At 37.3% G+C, this 27847-nt stretch overlaps 2 protein-coding genes across 2 annotated transcripts; one reads left to right on the forward strand and one right to left on the reverse strand.

The window, feature by feature from the left end:
- Positions 1-7294: 7294 nt before the first annotated feature.
- Positions 7295-13954, forward strand: LOC112291934 (protein TPLATE). Its single transcript, XM_024539953.3, has 11 exons — positions 7295-8401; positions 8997-9314; positions 9431-9857; positions 10158-10327; positions 10503-10675; positions 11008-11196; positions 11421-11715; positions 11925-12047; positions 12278-12751; positions 13091-13324; positions 13501-13954. The coding sequence occupies exons 1-11, from the start codon at positions 7589-7591 to the stop codon at positions 13750-13752; spliced, it is 3468 nt and encodes a 1155-aa protein (XP_024395721.1). The 5' UTR covers positions 7295-7588; the 3' UTR covers positions 13753-13954.
- A 2341-nt stretch (positions 13955-16295) lies between these two features.
- On the reverse strand, positions 16296-19788 carry LOC112291935 (uncharacterized). Its single transcript, XM_024539954.3, has 4 exons — positions 19488-19788; positions 18855-18998; positions 17528-18482; positions 16296-17379 (listed from the first exon to the last, which is right to left on the reverse strand). The coding sequence occupies exons 2-4, from the start codon at positions 18908-18910 to the stop codon at positions 17122-17124; spliced, it is 1269 nt and encodes a 422-aa protein (XP_024395722.1). The 5' UTR covers positions 18911-18998; positions 19488-19788; the 3' UTR covers positions 16296-17121.
- Positions 19789-27847: the final 8059 nt, after the last annotated feature.

The following is a 27847-nucleotide window of genomic DNA, read 5'->3' on the forward strand; positions in this document are numbered from 1 at the left end:
CTTTCTTCGGCTTTTCATTCTCAATCCGATGGACAAACGGAACAGGTGAATCAAATTTTGAAACAGTATTTGAGTTGTATCATCAACAATCAGTAAAAGATGTTTAGACAACTCTTTTGCCATTGGTAGAGTTTGCATACAATAATTTTGTACACTTTTCTATTCAACAAACACCTTTCTTTGTCAATCGTGGTTATCATCTATGACTTGATACTTTTGACTTTTCAAAAGTTGATAATCTTGTAGCAAAAGATTTAACAAATCATTTATTAGAGTTATATACAATAATGAAGATATAATTAAAAGAAGCTCAAGAACATCAAAAGATCAATACGGATATTACAAGGAGCAACCAAAATTCAACACAGGTGACAAGGTATAGTTACTTCTTCAAAATATCAAGACTACTTGCCTTTGTAATCAATTAGACTATAGTAGGCTGAGATCTTTTTCTATTTGTGAACAAATCAATCCTATTGCTTATTGATTACATCTACCGGAGTCTATGAAGATCCACCTTGTATTTCACATATTCCTTCTCGAGCCGTATAGGACAGTGAATATCTTGGGAAGAAGACAAATGCCACGTCTTCCTTTAGAAGTGGATAATAATAAAAAAAATTGAGGTAAAAGAAGTCTTAGATTCAAGGCGGCATCAAAATAGGTTGGAATATCTTGTTCAATAGCTTGGATATAATCTTAGTAAATGTACATGGGAGCAAGCAAAGAATCTTACAAATGCAACAAAGAAGATTAAGGCCTTTCATTGACAACATCCATCAAAATCAAGATAAAGAATTGCAAAGATCTATGAAAGATGATGATCGCTTCTTGTGGAATTCATTCCTATAGGAGGAGGTAACATCATAGACATATATATTTACCTCAATAGTTACTTATATGATTAGGTAGAAGTAGGTAAAATTTCATAAAGTCTTTTAGAAAAGCTTCCTAGAAGCTTCATAGATGCTATTTTGACTTTAGATGTGTTTGTAGGTTAGAAACTTGGCCAACAAGCTAACCATATGTTGGTAGCTTGTGGAACAAGTTAATTCCATGTAGTAGCTTGTAAAACAAGTTAATTCCATGTAGTAGCTTGTAGAACAAGGTAACAATGTGGTACATACATAGATAACTTACCTTACAAGTTAAGACATGTGGTTAGCAGAATTAATATGTTTTCGAGGTCCTATATGACATCGCCATGTAGCTTCTAATTATAAGTACATAAAGAAGCAAGAATGAAGCCTTCTTCATTCTTGTCAATGTCGTTCTAATCTTTAGACTTATTTCAAGACTTTCTAATTTTCTTGTTTTTGGCAAAAGCCATTGTAGTTAATATTATATTACTTTTAAAGTAACTTTTTAGTTCTCTTCAATGATACAAGAGTATATCGAGGATTCTCTTTCTTTGAGATTCATGTCCCTAATACTAAGATATTAAAGAATTTATAAATTCTAAATTGATATTAATAATTTGATTATTAATTATTGAAGTTTTATTTTGCTATAGGATTTGTTAAGAGTCTATTTTAGATTTAGGATTTAATTAAAGTTTGGTTTAAGATTTGATTTAGGATTTGATTAAGATTAAGATTTACTAAAGATTTGGTTTGAAATTTATTTAGGATTTATTTAGGATTTAGGATTTTATTAGAATTTCATTAGAGTTTGACCTATGATTTGGTTAAGGTTCAATTAGGATTTCAAATAGGATTTGACCTAAAATTTGGTTAAAATTCAATTAGGATTTTAATTAAAAATATATTAAAGTTTTTATTTTTAGTATTCTTTTAAAATTCTTTATATTTATTTTGCAAATTCTTTTAAATTTATTTTGATAGATTAAAGTTTGATTAGATTATTAAAAAGTACTTAAAGTTTATTTAAGGATTTATTAAACTTGGTAGAATTTTTATTGTATTATTACTTACCTTTCATAGCTAGGTGCTTAGTGCATTCTTAAGGAAGAAAAAATGTAATACAACAATGTAAAGGCCTCGCTCAATGTTTTTGTTACATTGTAGTTGAATACCATTGCATTAAGATTGACCTGATAGGTAGAACTTCAATTCCTTAGAATTATATTTGGAATCAAATGACTAATTTTTTATTTATGAAATACACCTTAGATTGAGATTATCAATGAAAGTCCTTTATTGCACTTTGTTTCTTCATCCAATCAAAATTTAGTTCATATATGAAATTTTTTGAGATTTGAATCTTAATGGAACCACAAGATTGAGTCAATAGATACAGATATATATATATATATATATATATATATATATGTATATATATTGAATAAATTTAAAATTAATTTGAAATATATATAAAAAATTTAATTTATAAGATTTATAATTTTATATTATATTATAATTAAATTAAATTTTTTTAATAATGATAGTTTTTAAAATAAATTAAAAATATATACACAATTATTTTATCTCATTTATCTGAAAAGAAATATCTTTATTTAAAAAAATATTCTATATACAATCTTTTATTTACAAAAATCATTATTATAAATATATAATTATTATTTATTTGAGTATATATTATTTTTATATCATATTTAAAGATAATTTTATATAAAAGGTTTAAAATTTAATAAGAAAGAAATATTTAATAATAAAATTTATAAATTTTATTATTTATGTAAAATTCTTGAATATATTAAAAATATTATTTTAGAGAATTTATAGTTGTAAGAGTTTACAAGCATGCCAAATTGGTTTATATATAGGTTTGAAGATTTAAAAGAAAAAATAAGGAGCATCAACTTTTAATAGGTTAATATTTAGTAATCTCTCTTAGCTGATTTTATTCTTTAAAAAATTAGTCCAAAGGCCATGAAAAAAGAAGATGAAAAAAAAATTGTCTTTTTATTTTGACATGGTATAAATGGTATGAATTTGTGACAAACCCACTTTCAAGAAGTGGTTTTTATAAAAAACTTGGAAACTAATAATAAGATTTGCTAAAGCTATCTATTTGAATGATACAAAATAAAATGATAAGAATAAAAAAAGAACTTAAATATCTTAAGGTATCATAATTTTTAATATTAAGATTTAAATTTTCATATTTAGACTTAAAATGATAGAATATTTTAATTCATATCATATTGTCTTCTTACTTTATGCTAACTTCAAAGAAATCTACTTAAGAATACCAAAACACAAACTAAAAATAAATTTGTAAAGACAAATCCAACTACATAAGTTACAAATGAAATCTTTAGAATATTAGAAAAAAACATGAGTGATTGGAAATTAATATTATTATATTATTTTTAGAATATAAATTATTTAAATGTATTGAATTTTTTTTATTAAAAGTAATTTTTTAAGAAGTGAAAATTAACAATAATATTATTATCAAATGTAGAAGTATGAAAGCTAAAAAAAATTGTGTTTATTTATTTTAATTTTTTTTATAAATTTATAATTAAAATACATATAAATTAGTGTTGTAATATATGAGTCATTAAATTGACTTACTTCAATATTTAGTATAAAAAATGTACTTATTATGCTTAAAACCACAAATTTTGTGAGATAGTAATCAAAAAAACAAAAAATAGATTACTAATAGTCGATAAGCAATCTAAAATAGAATTTAATAAGAAAAATTCTATAAAGAATATATATTTTTAATTAAATAATATTAAATGAAGGACCAAAGAAAGTAGTCTTGATATCAAAAAGAAAAAAAAATTATGAATATTTCTTAAACTATATATATATATATATATATATATATATATATATATATATATATATATATACCATATAAATAAAATTAAAATTAAAAGAAGTAAAAAAATAGAAAGAAAAAAGAAAAATAGAAAATAGAGAGAAAGAAAAAGAAAGAGGAGAGGAGAAAGAAATTAAGATGGAAGAAGAAAATAAGTATAGAAAAAGAAAAGAAGGAGAGAAGAAAAGGAAAAGAAACAAAAATGAAAGAAAAAAGAAAAATATATGTAAAATATAAAATAAATAAAAATATAAAAGATGATTAAAAAGACAAAAATCTACCCATAAATTGTTGTAGCTTCTTTGTCGATAGAGGTTTGGCCACTTAGATTCCTCCCTATCACAATTTCTTTCTTTTTTATATTATGGTACTATAGTTGGTTTGAAAAGAAACATTTTTTGGAGGTTTTTACTTAATCTTCCAAGGTGTAATTTTTGCTGTAGAGCTTTGGTGTGAATTAAGAGCTGTGGAGTACCATCCTAGTTCTTTTTAGCTCGTAGTTTTGGTGGCAATCAATCAAACTGATTTTTGTAATTAAGTTCTTTTTGTATCCTAAGATATTCAAATTGAGATAATTTTTTGTTATTTTATTTTGCTCATGTGTTTAGCATGAAGCTTCCAAATATATATATATATATATATATATATATATATATGCTTAAGTATTTTTATTTTTTTCTTATCTATGAGTATTTTTTGAAAGGTTACATTCTTACAACTATTTGGTTGTTCAGTAATAAGAGCAATTCCATCCTCATATTGACATGCTAGATGTTGTTTTTGTAATACAAAGCACTTCAACATTATTTTTTTATTTTTTTTTCTTGTCTTCAAATTATGCTACATACCTTTCATGAGGTGTGGTGGCAATGTCATTATAGTTGGAGTAGTGATAGTGGATTGTTAGTGTTTAGCCTTCCTCAATAATAGTGAGGAACTTTGCATTTGTTGCAGAAATGCTTCTTGTATTACATAGAACTTTAAAGGTGAGACTAGAATCTAGTTTTTTTCTAATGCTACCTTGAAAAAAAACCAATATCATCTTCTTGCAGTACAAGTGGCAGTGTTGATCTTAATCAACAGCTAGGTAGTACTTGACTCTTCTTGCCCCTAGGATCTAGATATAAGACTTCTATTCTAATATAGAGAGTTGTAATTGGACTAAGCAATTCAGCTTCCTCATGATCCAAACTTGGTGTTAATCGGCTCAAAAAAGATGTGTAATAATGGTAATGTTGATTGCATTATGGAGCGGTGCTAGTGGTGCTATAACCAAGGTTGCTATATTTTTGCTACGGTGGAGCAAGAATTAGATAATTTGCTAATCACCAATTTATTGTCAAATTTTATGAAGAAAGGTTGACGGTTGCTAATAAGCAAAGGTCATTGTGTGAGGTTGTTCTTGATTGATGGTGCTTATGAATACTTGAGGCATTGCAAGATCTTGATATAGAGACGTTGTGAATGGATCTTGGTGGATAATAAAAATCACCAACATTACGTTGAATACCAAAAATAGAAGGTAGTTTTAGATTTTATTGGATAAAATTCTAAAAACCAAGAATAACAATGGAATAAACGTGCAACATCTCATCTTCTTTTTTGCTACTCAAGGTATTAGCATTGAATCATTGTATTCTAATTCAAGGTTGTTAATTCAGATTCAAGCAAATCAAGTTGTATTACTAGAAGAAATGCCTTGATTAATGGATTGCACTCATGAGACTACACAATCTTGACATCTCCTCTTTTCCAAAGTAAAGTTGACATGCTCTAAGAGGCAATGTTGGACTTCACCACTAAGTAGGAGAACCTACCATTACAACTTAGATGAGATGGAAGGGTTGCACTTTTAAAGGTTTTGTTGGCAAAGGAGTCCCTAGAGCAAGAAGCCCTGTTCATCATCTGTTCCAATTAAAGAACATAAGGTGAATTCAAGCTCCTAGTCAATTAATATAGAAGTAGGAAATTAGGGCTTATCTGAAAAGAAAAGAATGAGGAAATTTATATTAAAAAAAAATTGATAAATAATTCATTCAAAGATGAATTATTCCATATATGAATAATAATAAATGATTGTGCTTGAATGAATTGAAGCATGGATAATAACTTATTTTTAGATGAATTATCCTACTTAGTTTTTTTTGGATAGATTAATTTTAATTAAATAATAAATAAAATTAAAAAATCATTTTTTTATAAAAAATTAATTGAATAATAAAAAAATAAAATTTAGATAGGTGAAGTAATTCTCGTTTGCATGAATTTTGAAATGTTGTTTTATTGTAAGATTGAATTGATGGTGGAGTTGTTTACTTGACTACTTGGGTATTAAAGAAGATTAAAGGTGATTCAATTAAGGTTTAAATAAAGGTGGAAATTTTTAAGTTTCACATAATTGATTTATTTGTTGTGAATTAGTATAAACTTTTAACTAGTAGAGGTTTATTTTAGCTCACACAATATTACAAAAGAATTGGCATAGTTGTAGTACATTTTATTTGTTAATGTTAAAACACTATAAAAAAGTAAAAGAATAAAAAGAATAAAAATACTAAAATCCAAAAAAATCTAAGTGACTTAGAAGTTGAATATTCCCTCTTTAGATGTATTATTTTTATATTAGAAGTATCAAATTTTGTATATTTCAATATACAAAAAAATGTTAAGGCCTTTTTAATTCATAGCTTTTTAATTTGAGTGTGAAAAATGAAATACACATATTTTATGAATTACTTTTTTTTTTTTGAATTTATGCACAAAATAAAAACCTAGAATATTAAATCTCAAATAATAATAATAATAATAATAATAAAATCACATGTTTATTAATGTTTTTGTAAAGTAAGGTTATATCAGATGGTAATTTTCTAATTACAAAATGAAAAATTCTAATAAATTGATTGATTTATTTACCCCAAGTAGTGGCAGTGTACTGATTGTATAAATATTTAAAATTAATTTTAGGTCCAGTTTTCATTGTTTATATCTGAGTCCAATTTGAATGATCCCATATGATTTTAAACTTAGAATATAAAAAATTGAACGCATGGTAAAAATGGCACTATGTACATAAAGTGATCATAAGCATTGTATTTAATACAAATTTTGTTTCCATTCTAAATTAAAAAGGAGGTAACCAAAAATGTAACACACTGATTCAACAGATGTCATTTAGTACGTCCTCAAAGGGGTCACATAAAAAGTATGAAAATATAAAAAAAATTAAAAATTAAAACAGATTTGGTGAATTAGACATAAGTAGGAGTTAACAATGATTAAAACACGCATGAAAAAGCTTAAAGCTCCACGTCAGAAAGCTTTCACGTGTTCCCGCCACGGTAATGCCCACGTCATTCCTCCATGGACACCGCCACGATGGAACGGGTGCTGACGTGTGATTCTATAGTTCTATTATTGACATGACGGATGAATGATTAATATGGAACTGGCAACATGACGAATGAATATCATCCTCCCATTCAATCTGTCTCTCACTTCCTGAGACACTGAAGGCAGCATTTGCAGCTCCTGGCAAAGATCGAAAGCTGGCTATGGCGAGCTGCTTCCATGAGGAGCTAGGGTTTCATATTTGCACGTTGTTACGTTGGAGCGAGGATAGTGTCAAAAATCGCATTGAAGAGAATTAGCGAGTTTCTGTAGTTGTAAATTTTTTTTGAGAAATGTGTACAGAGGAATCCATGGAATAGAATCGTTATGCCGTGAGTCGGTGCATTGAGGGCGGACTTGGAGACTTGCAAGAGCTTGACGCGCTGAAGGAGAGGATCTGCATTTGAATGTCATTTTGGAAACGCGAAGCAGCGTAGCTATGGATCATGTATTTGCGTCCATAAAGACGGAGCTTGCGTCGAATGACGGGTTGCGGCAATCGCAAGCTTTGTTGCTGGTGCTGCAGCATGCTGCAGCGGGCAAGGACGTGTCCTGTACAGCGACCATAGCGTGCGATGAGATTATCGCGAGTCCCGCGAGTGCAGTGTGTAAGAAACTGGCGTTTGATCTGATTCGGTGCACTCGCTTGACGGCGGAGCAGTGGGAAGTAGTGTGTCGCGGAATCCTGAATGATTTTGATTTTCCGGACTCAGACGTGACGGCCGCGGCCGTGTCTTTTATGTCTGCCATTCCCTCGTGGCGTCTCGGAAAATTTATTACGGACTGCAGCAGGGAGATCTCGAACTGCATTGTGCACGATAATCCAAACTTGCGGTACGCGATTGTGGAGACGCTTGGGTGCCTGCTTGCTCGCGATGACGTCGTCAATCTGTGCGTTACGAGCGCTGCATTGTTGGACAGAGTGGCAGTGTGGTGGCGACAGATCGGAGAGTGTATGCTGCATCCCTCGGATGCTGTTTCTAGGATCGCTTACGAAGGAGTAGGGCGCTTGTTTTTGGAGTTCAGCACGAAAAAGCTGAGTAGATTGGCTGGTGATAAGCTGGTTCCCAGCGAAGATTCCCTTGCCATTCGAGCTGGTTGGGTAGTGGCCATGTGCAGGTTCGTATGGGAGAAACGGGATATCTTGATGGCTCGCTCAAAGGTGTTGACAATTGAAAGCTTTCGCTCGTCAGTCTTCCCCCTTGTGTTCTCAGCGAAAGCTGTGGCCACTAGAATGATGGAAGATATGCAGGTTTGAACTCTTGCGTTTGCTCCACATATACTTATCGAGGAACGGACTTTTGTGCAAGAAATGTCTCTCTTAGGATAGCCACGTGTGACGTCTTGTCGCCAGACGAATGTTAACAAATGTGCTTGGACGCTCTTATCACCTTCTGAAGCACCAGGGTGTTTCTATCTTAACGTATCTACTTCTACTTTAGTAAACAATGTGGGTCGTTCTCTTCAGTCGTCAAATACTGTGCATGTTGTTAACAGTGTTGGCTATGTGACGGCCATTGCCATTAAAAATTGTTTTCTCTGATCTACCTCTGCTGCTGCTCCGTGTTAAAGCCAAAAAAACTGTACGGTATTGTTGTAATACTAAAGTAGGTTCAGAGAACCATTGCTATCCTCAATATCCCCTTGCTTTTACTAGCTTTTCATGGCCATGTTGTAGACCATGTTTCGTGTTACATCCCTTTCTTATGTTTTTGTGTAGAGGGGTTACAAATTTGTGATCATTCGTCTGCTTCGCTTTGTTATGTGAAACACCTTGTATATTGTTGGTGCTCATTGTTTATTTCATTCATAGTTGAGGATTGTACTGACATTTTGCTTGTTTGCAGGTACTTTCAGGTTTACTTGGAACCCCTCGGGCTGCACTTGAAGAGAGAGACTTTCGGAATGCTGAGCATATTCTGGGAATTTCCGATGTAGTTTCTCACCTCACGCCGTACTTATTTGTCCTCGACCCAGCTTTAGTTTATGAGGTCAGTATCAACCTCCTCTCTTTGGCTGACGTGCCTGGAGGAAAACCAGAGTGGGCGTCAGCACCAATCACTGCGCTTCTGACCCTGTGGGATCGACAAGAATTTAATGCCGGACGGGAAAGCATTGTTCGATCGGTTGTAAAGAACCTCCAGCTTCTAGATCTACACTTGCAGGTATGTTAACAATTATGCTGGCACGCTCAAATGTTCAATTGCCCAGGTACTTATGTTTTCATGTGCGCTGAAATTTGGGCATATCTAGATGTTCATATTTATGTCTTATTCTGCAGGTTTCTCTGTTCAAGCGGCTTCTTTTAATGGTCAGGAATCTTAGAGTGGAGGCAGATCGTATGCACGCCCTTGCCTGCATTTGCCGGACTGCTCTTAGTGTGGACCTGTTTGCAAAAGAAAGTGTTAGAAGGGGTCAAAAGCCTCTAGCGAACACAAACATAGCTGCATTATTTGAGGACACAAAAATCAGAGAAGATCTGGCAAGCATCCACAGCGAGAGTCTTTTTCGGGAAGAGTTAGTTGCATGTCTTGTTGAGAGTTGTTTTCAGCTCTCTGTCCCTCTCCCTCGGATGAAAACTATGTGTCCTGAGAGTCGTGTCATTGGAGTTCTGAATTATGGTACAGTTTCAGGTGCTATGAGCTGGACCCAATCGGCTCTTGAAGTAGTTGAGGTTTGCCGCCCCTGTGTGAAGTGGGACTGTCAAGGTGATTGCTTTTCTTTCCTACGTTTCTTCAATGTCTAGGATGCCAGGAAATGAATCTTTACATGTTCTGGATTATCCTGTTATGTTGAGGTTTGTTACTTATAAATTGACAAGTTTAGCGTTGCAAAAATCTAGTCCTTAATAATGATCGTTTATTATGGTAGATCAGCCCTCTGCGGTAGGTCTCAACTCCCTCTTAGTCGAACTCTGTGTTGCTCACATATTGTTAGTTCCATGCAGCCATGCGTGACCAATGATTTTGGATACGCACACAAATGATGTGGGTGCCTTCCTGATGCAGGCCGGACATATGCTATGGACTGCTACTTGAAGTTGCTAGTGCGCTTGTGCCATATCTATGATACCGTGGGCGGGGTGAAGAAGGCCAAAGAAGGGGCATCTCCTGAACAAATTTTGGCGGAGACTCGGTTGCAAGCCTTGCAAGCGCAACTCGTGAAAGATCTTAATGAGGTAATAATTTATTGACTGAGCTCTTCAATATGGATGTGATTCTTAAGCTCTCAAGATTCAACCACAAGTGCCAAGACATTCCTACTTTGTTTCATTGAATTTGTCCAACATAGTAACTTCAAATTGTCTGCAACAAGGGATACTGTATTCGTCTAATTGCTTTACCTGAGTTCAGGTCACTACTGCAAGACTAAGAGCTCGCGTAATTTGGGCTCTGGCGGAGCACTTTGATCTTGAAGGTCTAGACCCACTGCTTGCAGATGATCCAGAAGATCCTCTCAACATTATTATTGATCACATCCACAAGGTCATATTTAATTTAGATTCCACTGCAACTTCCACTAACAGGTGCATCACGTTCCTTTGATTCCATGTTTATAAGTAGCTTATTAAAGATTTAGAAGATGGTGGTTTGGGTGATGGGTTTGTTGGGGTTGATCTGCGGCATTTATTAATGATGCCGTTATTGTTTCCTTCGATATCTCAGGGTCAGATATGTTCCACAAATTTTTTTAAAAAATAAATATATGCCATGAAAATCTGCGCCAAACTTTTGATGGTCTTAGTGGTTTTTTAGAAAATTTCTATCAAGGCAGTTTTTGATTATTATATAGGTTATTTTATTGAATTTATTATTGAGGTTTTACACGCATCTTTTCCTTACTACCTTGATACTGCAGGTTACAGGATGCACAGGCTTTACTTGTAAGTTCAGAGCATCTTGGTTCAAGAAACCTGAGAGCAGGCCAGATGTTGACAAGAGTTCTCGAGGACTTCAGAAATAGTTCTTTGGCCGACTCGGTGAATAAGCATCAATGCCGCCTCATTCTACAGAAGTTCAAATATATCTCCAAGCATCCTGAATCGAAGTAATACTTAATCCCCTTGACACCTGATGTAGACGTGTTTAGTGTATGTTATTTTATGTGTTCTTAGTGGATGATTGGGTTTGCTCTGGCATAATGGAAGTCTCATATGTTGAGAGACTTATTTTTAATAGCATTAGATTGTTCAGACCTTGTTACACGTTTACCTCTATGCACGGCACAGTTTGTATTCGTCTAAGAGAGTGAAATTTTTCTGTTCTGTGAAGGTGGGTAGGAAATTCAGGAGCTACAGGCGACTATCCTTTTACGCACCACAAGCTTTCAGTCCAGTACTTCGATGCATCAGCAGCTCAGGATCGTAAGCTTGAAGATCTAGTTCACACTGCTGTTCAGGAGCTTTGGAAACCTGCGCAGAGTGAACTTACCTTGGCCACGTCTGGAATGACTTATTCGAAGGCCCCGCCAACACCCAAAACTTTGTCAGGCAGCAGCGATCCTTGTTATGTTGAGGCGTACCATTTGACTGATCCACATGAGAAGAGGATAACTCTACATCTTAAGGTATGGAAACGCCATTTCTGTTTTAAAAATGGTGGCATTTCCGTATTCCACTAGTCAGACGTTTCACTTGTGGTATGTTTGATCTATGATATTAGACATATCTTGCACAGATCAGTGTGAGGTAGAAAGCTTCCTAAACAACTTATTTCTCAGAAGCCTTAGACTTGTTAAGCAGACGATAACCTGTGTTTGTCCGGGTATGCAACCAGCTTCTGAACTTGACTGAACAAGAACTCAAGCGGGTGGATGTTCATGTTGGGCTCGTTGGTGCTCTTCGATTTATGGATGGCTCTCCTCAGGGTGTTCGCCGACTTCAGCAGGTCCATTCGCAGGTGAGCTTTTTGTCTCGCGGTACTTTTCTGTTAAAAAGCTTTTTAACCAGTGGAGATTAAAGGATTGAATGATCTGGTGCCATACTGAGTGATAAATAATGATATTAATGTAAATAGGTAATTTCTTCTGAATTTACAATGCTAATTATGAAACCAAGAGGTTACCGTGACTATTGTCATTAGAGTGCTTGTTAGCTTTGGGTTTTAAATCTTATTGCATATCTATGCAGGATCCAATTTTATCCAGTGTTACTGTTGGAGTGTCACGATTTGAGCATTGTTCGCTGTGTGTTCAACTCTTGTATTATCCATCCTTTGGTGGAGTTGGGTTGGTCAATAGAGAAGAAGGTGAAGCTCTTACGCAGGAAGGACCTCATGGAGCAAGGCTCCTGAAATCCAAAGCATCTGAGTATGGGGAACCGGTTGTATTACGGTGTGGATCATATCGGCTACCTCTCATTGAACTTCTAGTCCCATATGCTCTCTCGCCTGTGGAGTTTTTTAGACTATGGCCAAGCCTGCCTGCAATTTGTGAGCACACTGGTGCTTATACGTATGAAAGTGGAGGGTTTAAAGCAGCAACTGCTTCTGGAGGTTACCTGGAACCAGCTGTTCTACCCATTCTTTCAGGATTGAAATCACTGTCATCCAAGCCTTTTCATAAAGTGTGCTCTCATATCTTGCGAACTGTGTCAGGATTCCAGGTACTCTCGTCTGAGCTTTTATGTTTCGTGACTTATGTATGATTACTTAACAATCGCCCATCTAAATGTGTCGTGCATATGTTTACTCAACAGTGGATATTATTTTGAATATATCTTTTGAATGTTCCCAACAAAAAAATATTTAAATTCGTCTGACTACTTTTAAGGTCGGGCTACGTAATTTACGGTTTGGCGTCGCAACTGTCCCTATTCTTCTTGCCTCAAGAAAATACGTGATCCTTTTATGAATATTTTAAGGTTGTATTGATCCGACGTATTGATCATCTGCCTTGTCGTTAGATTATAGACCTTTTACTGAGTAGATGGTTCTTTGTGCAGATTTGCTATGCTGCCAAGTCTTGGTATGGTGACCTGGTGGGTATGATGATCTTTGGAACAAGTGAAGTTAGTGAAAATGTGGATCTTGGTGAGGAGACTAAGACCATGGTGTGCAAGTTTGTGGTGAGAGCATCATCGGGCACAGTCGTGGATGAGATTAGTGCCGACATTCAAACTTGGCTTGATGATTTGACTGATAATGCTGTTCGTGGGGTCTCTGATGAGGAAGTGGAGGTTAGTAACGTTGCAACCTTGATCCTTTTGTATGCTTGCCCCGATTGTTTGTCCCTTGTATGTGGGAACTCTATCCTCGCACTATGAGTATGGTCTCTCTCTAACTTATCGAGATACCTAGCAGCTTTTCTATATGTTTCTGCCGACTGAAAATACTTGCGGATACCTTTTGACAGGCTGCTGCTGCTGAAAAACTTAAGAGATTAATGGATATTCTTGCCGTCATTAGAGCTAAACCAGTTCAGTCTGAACCTGAATTAGATTCAGACTCGGATGATGATAGCTTGCTGCCAGGTCTAGAGACAAAACCGAAGAAAAAACCCACTACAATTTTTTTACCTTCACCTGAAGATATGGAGCATCATGCATTGCAATCGGCTGTATTACATGAATGGCAGAGATTTCGTCTCCAGCAAGTTGTAAACTAGATCAGAACGTCATTTTGGATATCTTGTCGTTCATTCACCCTCCAGCTATTTTTTTCGCTGTCATTAGTTTGGATGAATCAAGTTTTATAGTATGATCCAAGCAGCCCCCATTTTGGGGAACAATGAATTCACTGATTGATTCTTGCTTATTCGCAAGGTTTTATCATATTGTTACGAAGCCTTTGGCTACATTCACACCGAAGATGTGCTCGTCGCCTCAATCCAGCCGTCTTATAATGCTACTTGAACTTCTCAATTCCCTTGAAGGTATTGCCAAAAGAGGAGTTCCATCCTCGTACGTAGGGATGGAATTCCAACTGTGACGATTACAGGACTTGCTCGAGATTCAGAGGCCATCGTCGGAGTAAATGGTAATTGGGTAGGTGGAGGATGTGACCCTGCCAGGTAAGCTGATTCTTTACTTATGTTAAAATGTATTTTACCTTCCGAATTCCTATCTAAAGAAATATTTCTTCTTGGTTTATTATTAGTATTATTATTATTTTTATTATTTTTCATGTGGTGTAAGATAGTCGTATATTTGTTGGGTGGATAGAGGAGACTTCGTGGACCAACCAAATCTGATTGCCTTACCAAGCCCTGCCCAACCTAGTCCCAGCTCCAAGGTCTCAAGGATTTAGAAATTTCGAGCATTAAGTCCTGATTGCTTGATGTCTCAGCCTACACTACTCATGAACCCCCTTTATAATTTTTCTCTTTTTCTCTAACTTCATCAATGTGAATATTCGATGAAGGGAATAGAATTTGAGCTTGTGTAGAAATTTTTGACCTCTAGGAATTTAATACCTTCTCTCAAGACTGTTGAACTACTTCTTTACGCCTGTTTCTTCAAATACCGACATAGATACCATGTTGAGTTTGGTGTATCGCTCTGTAGTTACATTATGTGGAGGTAGGAACTAATTGGGAAATCGCCCTGGAACTCTTTTCATATATATATATATATATATATATACATACATACACATACATACTCGATTCAATTTGAACTCCATGCAATAGTTTTAATGCGTATGATTGAGGTATGAAGCTGTGGTTTAACTACCAATTAGAGAATGCCAAGGAATGGTGGTGGCTCCTTTTTTTTCCAGCTAAACCTGGTTTATGAATAATCTGATTGTGCGGGGTGATGCGACGGAGTAACAACAGAACGGTCCACAGCTTATTGTCAGTCTTCATGTTGGACTCTCCTAGCAGTCCAGTTGTCCGATTTAGATGACTTTGCAGTACGTCTGTTTTGAAAAGAAGTCCAAAGATACTGGTTAACTGGATTTCCTTTGCTCACTTCTGCTATTACGCAGCAGAGGTGCAAAGATATGGTGGCAATTACGATGTAAAGCTTATCTGAGCATCTGATCAGGCAAGGCTTGAAATTGTTCCTCAGCAATTTCAAGAGGCTGAACGGATCAGCCCATCCGACCAGATCCTCCTGTCGTGTTCACTTTCAGTTGATGCATCATTGTGATCAGCCAGCTTCGAAAATCGTTGAGGGGAATAGGGCTACTGAACCATAGTTTTGTTAATCCCTAAGGCGTGGGCTGCTGAGTATGAACAATTGATCACATTCCTTCGCTTACGTGGATTCAATCCTCTTGAACGATTTACAACTGTTTTGGCTGCAGTAGGTTGACATGTTCAGAGAACATCTAATCGGTAGTAATTTACGGAAAATAATTTTTTTAAAAAAAACCCACTACAGTTGTGGTCCTAGAGAAATAATCCAGGATTAGATTGTAGAACAAAGTCTGGCTAATCGAAAGCATCAATGATCAGTCTGTACCGTTCCATTGATTAACTTGTTATATGATCACATACAAGCTGATCAAGACGCCGATCTAATTCTAGAATTTTGCGATTTGCATATATCCCAAAATGAGCTGCTCCTCGAGTCGCCGATCACATCGCGGTGGAGTAGAATATAATCAAGACCCAGTTTTCTCTTGTTTCTACATGTCAAACATTAACGACCTGTCGTTGCAGTGGGGGCCATTAAGAAACAACCTAAGATCCAACTTTGCTTTCAAAATTGCTCAAAAAAAGACAGGAGACACCGTTCACCAAGTGGAGGCCGAAACCCAACATAAGAACGAATCACACACGACTCCTCACAACTCAACAAGAAACGCGTCACGATCAGCGCAAGTGCACCCATTCCTCATGAGTTGGGATTGGGATCAAATCTAATGTCCAACATCAAGTCAGCCGTCCTTTAACCCGTAGTACTGCAGCCACAAATGTGTAATGTAGAATTCCTTGTTTGTTCTTTAAAACATCTGCGGCAATAGACGATCAACCAGGGTAGACTTGTTCTTCAATATTGAAGTCATGAACACGACTGTGTTTTCCAGTTTCTCGCGGCCTGTGCTTACTGGCTTTGTTGTAAACTGCATGTCTTAATGGAACATTAACACCACTGCACATCACTCTCGTCGTCAGCCACCGCAGCCACAAGCAAACCGACAAAGAGAAGCAAGAATAACATCGTTCAACATGAAGAGGCCAGGGGCGATTAGGAAGCACCATGAGCACAAATCGTAGTATCTTTACAATGCGGGAACGATGGGGCTGGTCAATCCACCACATCCTCGTAAGTGAACAGAAAATGTACATTTACGTACAAAGGATTAGCTGACACGATTGGACCACTGTGCATCACAGCTCCCGAAACTACAATCGGCAGAAGCAAACCTAACAATCAACAAATATGAACTAGAAACTAGGACATCTCGGCGATCCTCACTAGGATTTCACGCGGCACACGCATGCTGCACACACTGCAAGAGAGACGGCGGAACGAGGCGAACTAAAAATGGACTACCTCTAGTCTGATTGTAACAAGAGGTATTTCCCATCAGGCTTAGATGATTTTCTACCTATCGATCGACTGTACAAGAAGAAGAATTATAAGCAAAATTTTCAGACAACTCACAAAATTGCTGCTGAGGCCCAAGCTCCGGAGAGGCAGGTATTCATTACCGCAGCGTCGCTACTCTCCGTGACTTGATCGAACATCTCCGCTCAGGCAGGTGACAAGTGATACTTCTCAAGTGCTCAAGTTCGAGAAGAATAAATCAATCAAGCCATCGATGGCGCACTTGTAACCATTCTAAATGGCAGAGCGTACGATCTCAGCAGTCAGACGTGGATGGTCGCCTCTGAGCACAAGCGGACCACGCCACACTTCTCCCTCAAAACAGCCTCCAATTGATTTGAAAGTATCCATTGGTCGGTGATTCCATATCCGAGTTGCTGCATTCGCCGACTGCAAGCAAGCGAATGTGTGGGGCATTTCGTCGTAACATCTAGAAGCCTAATCTAACGAGACGAAAGAATGCGGTGAGTGAGCTCTTAATGGCAAAACTGCTCCTGAGCAGAGTCCTGGAAGCCCTGGCTGCAGAAGGGGCTAGTCGGCCTCGTGTTTGGCCATTGTGAAGGTGGCTGTGAAGCGGGATGCACAACGGAAGTGCCAGGATACGATTGGTACACTGCGCAGTTTAAGTCGAGCGGGCTCACAGCATTCATGGCTCCCATTTGCGGCATCATCATCGGACCACCCGGCTGCGCCATGAACCTCGGATCGCTCATGTTTCCAATCTGCTCCAACGTCTGTTGAACACGAAATTCGACTTAGTTCTCGGAACAGTGCCACAAACGCAATTCTTTATCTCCAAGGTGACAAATCTTCCCCATCAAAGATACGGCATGGCTAAAGCATACTACAAATTCGAGATTTGCACTGAATCTGAGATCGGACCTGAAGTTGTTGCTGCAGGAATTTGACATAATGGATGGCTTCGTCAAGCATGGAGGCGGTATCCATCTTGGTGCCCCCGGGAACGAAGTGTTGCAGAACGCGGACACGGTCACTTATACGCTCGCGCCGGTGCCTGGCCGCTACGCTCTGGGGGTCCTTGGAGATTCGCACGTTGCGCCGCTTCGGTCGCGACTGAGCGATTTCTTCCATGCTGGGAACATTGGGTAGCGTCAGCGGCGTGGGGAACAGAAGGGGGGGGACATTGGCGGCACTTGCGGGCACGAAGGCCGGTGCGACACCACTCCGAATTGCGAGAGGAGCCATCTCACCGGAGCTCGCCATGGCGACGAACGGCGGGTAGGGAACCGCCGCGGCAGAAGCCTGAAGATCTTCCTGGCTGAGCGCCACATTTTTGGGCAGCTGCTGCTTGGCAGATTTTCTTGCCCGAATATGTGTGGCCTCAGCAGCTGGCATCCACGATGCTTCAGATGCGTCCTCAAAGGAGCGTTTGATGGCCACCCCCTTAGGAGACTTCCCGAGTTGCAACGCGGCTGGCGATAGTGGACCCCGAGGACTGTCTGCTTCCATGTACAAACCCGACTCGTCTAAGCTACCGGTCCGATCCAACAGGTTCGACACCAACATCCCTGTGGAGGGGAGCGAATTCGCATGATCGGAGACATCTACCTCGTTTGACGACGAGTCTACCATGCTGGAGCTCCCAGTCCTTACCAGCACCGCATCCGGATTCTGCTTGCACAACTCCAGCGTGTCCAGTTTCAGGAAAGTCGGATGCGTCGAGATCGCCTCCTGTCCCTTCTTCAGAGCGTCGAACAAAGAATCCTCGCCGCTGGTAGTCGAAGCCTCAGCAGTGTGGTAAAACAAGGGCGCGGTTGCCGTGGCATCTACATCCACTATTCCATGATGCTCGTTCCAGTCTGCCCCCGCATTCAACCTGCGAAGATCATATAACATCGTAACCAGTTAACACTTTCTCCACATTTCAGTTGTTTCTAACTCCCCTGCATCGATTCAACCTTCATGGCACGAACTGACAACCGTTGAACTAGCACTAGCACTTGTAACAAACGATGTCGCGGACATCAACACAGCCTCGTGGCCATCCAGCCTCTACTTTAAAACCGCTATTCCGAGAAATTCTTTGATCTTGCTTTTACAGCTCGATTTAGTCGCGAAATCAATTCTAGAGCACTCATGAATTTGCGGCTTTCAAGCCGGCCTGCCGACTGTTGTGCTTGTACATCTGTCTTTCTATGTGTCTGCAAATCTGCCTGTCCGCACCTAATGTTCAAGAACTAGTGCTTACCAATTCTCCATACTGGGCAGTTCGTTGCAGTCATCGGCTCTGAAGGTCAGACTCATTTGCAATGAAAGGCTTGAAGCACGACTAACTCGACGTCTTCCAAAGAAGCTATAAAGTTCAACCAGTGCCCAACGCAAGTAGAGGTACCTGTTGCAAAAGTAACAGAATTCCCACCGAAATGAGACCTCTATTCCGGTACACCTCGCATACTACTGATATTACCTCGACTTGACTCCAAAACGCTCACTCGTGACAACGGATTCAACAGCTAATACAATTGAGACGGATCTCGCCTAAAACGCATCCTGAAAGACAAAAAAAACATCACAACTTCCGGCTCAAGCTTTATTATATATGTGGATATATATATATATATATATATATATATGTGTGTGTGTGTGTGTGTATATATATAATAAACATATTTGAAGATACAGAATGCAATAATCCTGCAATCTGCGGGAACATAAACCGGTGTGGAAGACCTCTAAGGAGAAACAGGATACTGTACACTCAACACAACCACTCCAGCCGTTCCTCCTAACCTCTCTTAAAATTGACCCTCCCCAACGATCTCAAAACCCAGCTACATGCACAACAAACGTGAACCAGATCATACGACCCAAATATCCTCACCTTGTAAACCAAAGAAGAAAATCGGCAGAGAATTAGCTACCCAGAACACCTGGTTCTAGCTAGATCAAGCCGACACTTCAATGCTACGATCTTCCCCCGTCACGCACTCACTCAGAAGCTTGATAGGAATGTCAAGCTTGGATATGGCGCTATCTGTACCAAATACCCCTAGTCCACCAACTGAGCAGGACCACTTCAAGCCAAACTAGTGGGTAACCCCAAAGACGTTCGTTTCTTCTGCTTCTTCTTCGTCGTCGGGCCCCTCTCGAAATGATGTACTACTTCGTCTCAGTTGTTGTGCAGACGGCAGATTATCCCATTCTAGCAAGCAGGGCCTTTTTATGGGCTCTGGTGAGGGTCGATCGCTAGGCAAGTTAACTGATAGGAGATGAGCATACTTAGATGTTTCAAAATAGAAATCCCCTAATATGCCAAGAAGTAGATGTCACTTATATGTCTGGGGTTTTGGAGGGGAGACTCGCGAGTGCCCGTGGGAAGTTGCTAATTATGGCGCTCGGGAAACATGGGAGGCGGAGGACTGTAGGCAACCGTAGTGTCGTAGTCCATGTGATCGCCTACGCCGCCTACTTATCCCGCCCTATAATTCTGGCAGCCACTGCCCCAGTTGCACCCTCCGCAGAAAACTTCCTTTTTCACCTGACTGCGTGTTGCATCGTCTTGTCACTTCGGCGAAAATAGTGTCTAGCTCTCTGCGAGCAATCATGCTCGCATGTCGCCTTCCTAGTTCCATCGCTACAAACAAATTGCATGAATAGATGTGATATTTTTAAGTAGGGCATCACCACTGCCTTGTTCCATGAAACAACCTCTCGAGGTTCTTCTTTTTCCTCGCCGAGGTTCGCTCTCAATCACCGCTCCAGAGCACTCCAGTTGGAATCCACAAAACTCAGACCCAACCAGGCAACACCGACACCAAATGAAAAACTGCACCATTCGTCGTCACTCAGGGCAACCCATATGTATTTCCAATTTGAACATGTAGAAAATCAATGCATTGTCGAAACACGTGAAAAATATATATGTCGAGCTAACATCCACACTTTTCGTGTTCAGAGGTTTATATATGTATCTGAATATACTTCAAACTTCATCCACGGAAAATGTCATCACAACTAAAGAATGTTAGTACATTATTAACTATCCTTAATACTCATCTGTTCTCCATGCATTCATTGGAGGATGATCTTGATAATTGCCTTCTCTCTCTAGCCTGACTTGGCTTCTAGAATGGAAGTGGAACCCTAACCCAAGCAAGTGCCACCAACCTCTAGCTCAATTGAGAACACTACCATGATAACACCTTGGACCCTTATGGCAGTCAAATTCCATCCTCATCAAGTGTGGGTTCGTCGGAAGTTAAAAAAGATAAAGTAAAATAGTCAGAGGATGAGACAGTGTGTGGTATCGTCTGGGCATAGATAGGGGTGGTCAATGCAGCTGGGCTGAGGTGACTGCTATTGATCCCCACTCAACCCAATTGTGTGAATGCTTCTGATTTCAACTGGCCTTTTTCCAGGTACTGACTAAGGTCCCCTTGGCTTCATGCAATTTGGCTGGTTGTGGTCATGGCTGTTCTCACCAACCTGGAGTAAATTGGGATAAGCAATGAAATTTCAAAAAAATAAATAATTACACAATTGCTCAGTTTATGTTCAATGAAAAACTAATGTCTGTTCTTTCAAGTTGTTTACGCTTTGAAAGCTTTCTCCCAGTTTGTGACAAGAATAGATTTTTTACTTTTTATTTTTATTTTTTTGAATAATAGCCAAGATTTGTTCTCCTCTGTGCACTTTTTGGGAGCCCACTCTTCCAGACACCTCAAGGTGGAGCAATAAATGGCCTGTTTGGAACAAAAGCCACAAAGGAACTTAAGTGTCCTGTACTTAGAGATGAATAGGGATTTTTAATAACAGTTTTTGAGGATTTGGATTCAAATTCTTAGGTATCAAGTTGTTTGTACAATGTGGTATTCATGATAATAAGGCTTGTGATGAACAATAAGAATAATAATGTTAACTATGTATACTAATAACAACAACAAAAAAAAACACTATATAAGTACCATATCATTTTTTTTAATGCACTTGGTGGATATTCCGCTTTATCTATTACATATTTTTACAGCCATTTTCTCACTTGAGGTTCACTTAGGCTATGATTGTTTCCAAGGAGTTTCATTGTGGCATTATTGTGAACAAAGTCCTGGATATTTGTAAACATAAAATATGCTAAATATTATTATGATAGCTACTTGTCTACAATATTTGCAAATGTGGCCCTTTTTCAACTCACAAACACATGTTATCTCATTAACCATATTTTCAATAACATTAAGAATTCAAGCTTATTGCCACAATTAAAACATGGGACAGAGCCATTTTCTATGCATTTTTGGATGGTTCCTACATGCTTCCCTCTCTCTAATGTTGATAAGAATTGCAACTAATCATTTAGCTGTAGAGTAAGCACTGTGACAAGTGATTCCCCTTAAAATATTGAAGATGGATATATGTGTGTGTGCATGGTTGGAAATCCAAACATAAAATGGACCTAATGTTTAATAGTTCAAATGTTGCATCCTCTGAGGGACTCATTCTCAGAGGCTTATGAGAGCATTTTTCTTAGCATGATAGAGGGGGGTGGGGATGATGTTGCTGCTGTCATGGATGTTCCCCAGTGAGAAAAATGAGAATTCCCAAATGCTCTGACAAAGTTGGGGGGTGGAAAATTGGGCTTCCTTGGGAGCTGGCATCAATGGGGGGCACAGACCTCCCCACACCAGAATCAAAGAGTGTCCAGATTCAAACTCCCGAGCGGGACCCAAGAAAGCAACGAAGAATGGGACAAAATTGTGTCAAAAAATAATAATAGTAATGATAATAGGAAGGAAGGAAACGGAAAATGGAAAATGATAAGTGGAAAATCGAATAATGACAAAAATAAACTAATAATTTTTTTTTCCCCTGCCCTACCCTACCTCCTTACAACTGTTGTGGCACGGCAGAAGGAACATTGTGCCGACCCCCGAGGGCCTTAGTAAGGCAAACTTTTCTCGTCCATCCACTGAAGTCCAAAAGAACATAGGCTTGGGCAGGAGCAGGGTGCCCGGGGGGGGGGGGATATGCTGAGTGAGAGCGCTGAAACCTGCTTACTAAAACAACTTATACTGGACTGCTAAAGGATGTTCCAAGTGGAATGTTTCAATGAACCCCCTGGCTCCTTCTCATTTTGTTCACTTTCCTCCTTTTCAATATGCAAGAATAAAAATAAAAAAATAAAAAAACATTGGCTAAACAGTGAGTAACTGAGAGGAGGATACATCAATCCAACCCTAAATGAGAATTACTTATGCTACACAATGTTTATGTGTGCAAAGCTAAAATCACCATTTCATTGAGCACGAACGAACGAAAGAACGATTAAACGAACGCACGAACGAGCAAACAGACTGGGGTGCGGAATTGCTTTAAAAAAATTATAGATGTTGAAGACTTTGGGCACTGTAGCAGAAACAGCAGCAAGAGAGAAGGAGGATTGGGGAGCAATAATGAGGAGGACGAGGAGGGAGTGTGTCATTCATTAAAATCGAGGGCCCAAAACTGAGGTGGCTGCCCATTTATGACAGCTAAAGAAGGGCTAGCTCAATAGTGACAACAGAGGAGGAGTGTCTGGAGTCTAGCCTTCTTTGAAGCAAAGATGGCATCATCCATCAATGAGCCAGCCACCTCACGAAATAGGGCCACCCCACCCCCTTGTGATGCTGACATGGCTGCGATCTACAGAAGAGTTCATTATGGAGCCAGGTCAGCTGGGCCCCACACCCCCTTCTCCTGATAAGGTGACCCCACCGCTTTGGACCGTTCCCATTCAATGTCTCTAGGGCACGTCAGCAGAGGGTTGCATGGCACCCGTTCTCACCCTTAATATCTGGATTGGGGGGGCAAAAGGATAGCGGGCAGCGGGCAGTCTTCTCAACAGACGACAAACACAACCACAAGGAGTGGAATGTTTCCAATGTATGTTCTAGACCTTATTCCTGTCGCCACCCCCAAAATAGCAAAAAAGGGAATGTAGGAAGCAGAGCCTTTTATGTTAATATTATATATATATATATATATATATATAGACATATATATAATAAGTGTGTGTGTGTGTTTATATTGATAACCCAAGTGTTCACACATGAGGACTTCATGTGAACTTGGTGTCTTAGAAGATCAAGAAAAAATAATTCATTAGAATTAGTAGCTGTCTAAATGGCATGGTTCATGCAGTGGTGGGCTTTCTTGTGGATTGGTTTACAGTTGGTTGTTGTTGTTGTTGTTGTTGTTTATATTGTTGCATGTGACAATGGATAGACATACATGATCTCTATCTCCTTCCTGAAGCTTCTGACAGATGGATAGAGTTTTTTCCTTCTTCTTTCCAACATGCATTATCTGTGTGTTCATTTGTCCAAATTTAGTGGTAAAATGCATGTTCAAAGTAGGCACATGTGTCTTAATATCAACTTCCTTTCTCTGGGAAGTAGTGTTAAGGATATTATTTGATAATTTTAAAACCCAGTTGTCAAAGAGCATAGTCATCACATAATCATGAAATAGTAAAATGCATGTGTGTTCACATGTGTACTTGCTTTGAATCCCTGTCTTCTGAGAAGTTCAAAGGATACAAGTTGAATTTGATGTATATATGTTATGTATTCTCACACATGCCAATATGAAATAAATAAAGTTATGAATTTATAGTAAAATATACATTATTTCTGAAATGAATGCTTGAGTCCATGTATCTCTGTTTTTTTTATATATAACAAATCAATAATAAAAATCTATCAAAATAATATGAATAAAATTACATTGACTAAATAAACTAGTCTCAAGGTTTGTACTTGATTTAGGAATGTCATTAAATTCTGGGCATGTTCATTTAGTTTAAAATTGTGTTAATTTCCAAAATATTGTGGATTTTTTTTTACAACTAAGTCTAAAAAAAGGTACTAAGTCGAATAGGATTGTATTCAGATTTAAACTTAGTACAATCTACTAAAGATAAAGAGAAGTATTGATACCATTCCAATGATACTAAATTAGTTATCAGCATCAAAACTTATTACATCTTGTAATAAGCATAAAAATAAATCATTAAAATTGAAGTACATATAATCTTTGCAACTTAATTCTAATCATGGAATTTTCTGGCAACAGGTGTGTCTAACTATATGTTGTTTTGGTGATCTTCATTGAATCTACAAATATTTTGTGGTACTTTTCAGGAAGTTACAAAGTGATGTTTGCACACAATAAGATATATATATATATATATATATATATACATACATACATACATACATACAAACAAACCTGCATACACATTACAGAAAAAGTTGTTTTATATGAAATTGTATGAACCTTTGGAAACTTCATAGATGAGAATATGTTGTAATCACTTCTTTGTGCTCACTGTCCACAGCACAATTGTTATTGTATTTGGTATGCAAATTTAAATTATTATGTTGAATGTCATCATGAGTGCCTTCAACTATTTATTTGTGTTTATGTGGAATCAAATTATTTTGATTGAATTGCACAGACGACATTATTTATTTGGTTTTAATTTTTTGTAAAGAGAGTAAAAATATGTCCACCTTTCATCTCTAACTTTATAATTATTTTAAGCTAAGCAAAGTACAATGGCAATAATTTAGTGCAACTTCCAAATTCAACTTTACAGGATTTAGACTTTGTTCCATAACATTTGCAGTTTCTATTGACAGTTGTGTTATGTTTTCAAGAGAATATAGTACCCAAGCATGTAAAGTAACAAAAGAACAAATATAGATTTTATCTAAGGAAGATAAATTAAAAGAACTCTTTTCAAACTAGGAGTATTTTTTCTACACCTACATATTGTCAAGGATATGAACTAAAAGATGATGCATAAACCAATGAAATTTGTATCAAAGAAAGAGTAACAAAATAGAAATAAGGAAGTACGTATATTAAAAAGAAATTAAAATGGCTTATTGCTAAAAAAACAAGGAAACTTCAAACTCTTGAAAATAGAATAGAAGCAAGAAAGGAGTTGACAAAAGTGAAGAGGGCTTCACTCTTGTCTCTATATATAATATCTAACTAGGGGCTACATGGCGATGTTCTATAAGATCTCTAATATGTGTTGACTTTGTAGGACACATGCTTTGACTTACAAGGTAAGTTTTTCTATATGTGGACTACATAGTTAGCTTGGTCTTCAAGCTAACAACATATGTGGCACGTGGCCAACTTGTTGACCACTTTTTTAATCCAAAAAGCCAATTATAGACACATATAAAATCAAAATAATATCTATGAAGCTTCTAAGAAGCTTCTATATAAGATATTAAAGAATTAACTTACTTTTATGTACTTCTATTTATTTCTATCTATTTATACAAGTAATTGTTAACTTACATGTGAATGTCCATGACATTATCCTCCCTTCTAGGGACAAGTTCCACGAGGAGCGGTCATCATAGGTTGAGAAAATCTATGATGCGACTAATTATATTTATTACATACTTAGATCTTTGTTCTCTTCGAAGATGGTTGATAGGACCTCTCAACCATCGATAGTGTCCTATACCAAGGCGAGAAGACCACCTTATTATTTGATCATTGTTGAGGCCTTCATAATTTCTTTCAAATATTTGAAACACCATTAGGAGTTGTTCCTACATCTAATAAAATTACCAAACATTGAGAGTCTTTTCCAAGGTCGTGATACCAAATGCATTGTATCTTGTCATTTATTCAAAAAAGAACATGTCGTTCTTAAGGATCTTCATCTCGATTGCATCATCTTGAAGGTTGTGACAATCACAATGTCTTGTCTTACTAATCAGCAAACGAAGGCTCTTTAGTCAAATCCATTGGTTGTTGGTTCTCCATCTCGTTAGCCCCATAGCAACAAAGAAGCTATAAATAAGGATTGAAAGTAGAATATTGTCTTACCTAAATCTTGTTTCTTTTATACAAAAGATTTTCATCTTGATTTTGATGGATGTCATCGATGAAAAGCCTCCACCGCCATTGTTGCATTTGCAAGATTCTTTACTAGCTCCCATGTGCGTTCATTAATATCATATATATGCCAATGGACAAGACATTTCAATTTAATTTGGCACTACCTTGAATCTATGACTTCTTCCACTTTGAACTCTTCATTATTGTCCACTTCTATAGGAGGAGGTAGAACTTGTCTTCTTTTTAGTATGTCCACTGTCTTGTATGGTTTAAGAAGAGACACATGGAATATTGGATGGATTTTCATTAACTCCGATAAGTATAAATGTTATGCAAGTAGATTGATTTGTGCAGAAATAGAAAATGGTCTAAGTCTATGATAGTCCAATTGTCACGGACATATGCATGTAAGCCAATAATTACATATATAAATAGGTAGAAGTAAATAAAAGTAAGTAAAAATAAGTTAATTCTATAATATTTGGTATATAAGCTTCTTAGAAGCTTCATAGACGCTGCTTTGACTTTATAGGTGTCTTTAATTGACTTTTTGGAATTAAAGACGTGGTCAATAAGTTGGCCATGTTCCACACATGTTGTTAGCTTGAAGACCAAGCTAACTATGTCGCCCACACGTAAAAAAACTTGCCTTGTAAGTCAAGGCATGTGTCCTACAAAATCAACACATATTGGAGGTCCTATAGAATGTCGCCACATAGCCTCTAGTTAGATAGTATATATAGAGACAAGAGTGAAGTCTTCTTCACTCTTGTCAACTCCTTTTTTGCTTCCAGTCTAATTTCAAGGGTCTCTAGTTTTCTTGATTTTTGGCAATAGTCATTCTAATTTCTTTTTTAATATATATATATATATATATATATCAAGTTATTTCTATTTTTTCATCTTTTTATGAGAGAAGTCTCACTTATTTATTTATCTTTATCATGTTCTTGTCCTTGACACCAATTTATCACAAGGATGAGTGGTCTTAATATTGCGATGAAGTAACCATACCTTGTCACCCATGTGGAATGGTGGTTGTTCCTTTTGATAGACATCCGCATTAATCTTTTGTTGTTCTTGAGCTTCTTTTAATTGCACCTTCATTGTTGCATGTAGCTCTCACAAATGATTTACCAAATCTTCTATCGCATGATTATTGATTTTTGAAAGTCAAAAGTATAAAGTCATGGATGATAACCATAATTAGCAAAGAAAGGTGTTTGTTTTATAGAAAAATGTATCGTGTTATTATAAGCAAACTCTACCAATGGCAAAAGAATTATCTAATCATCTTGTTGGTAGTTGATCGTATATCTTAAATATTATTCCAAA

This window comes from Physcomitrium patens, chromosome 14 (genome assembly GCF_059467195.1).
Source record: "Physcomitrium patens ecotype Gransden chromosome 14, ASM5946719v1, whole genome shotgun sequence".
Taxonomy (NCBI): Eukaryota; Viridiplantae; Streptophyta; class Bryopsida; order Funariales; family Funariaceae; genus Physcomitrium; species Physcomitrium patens.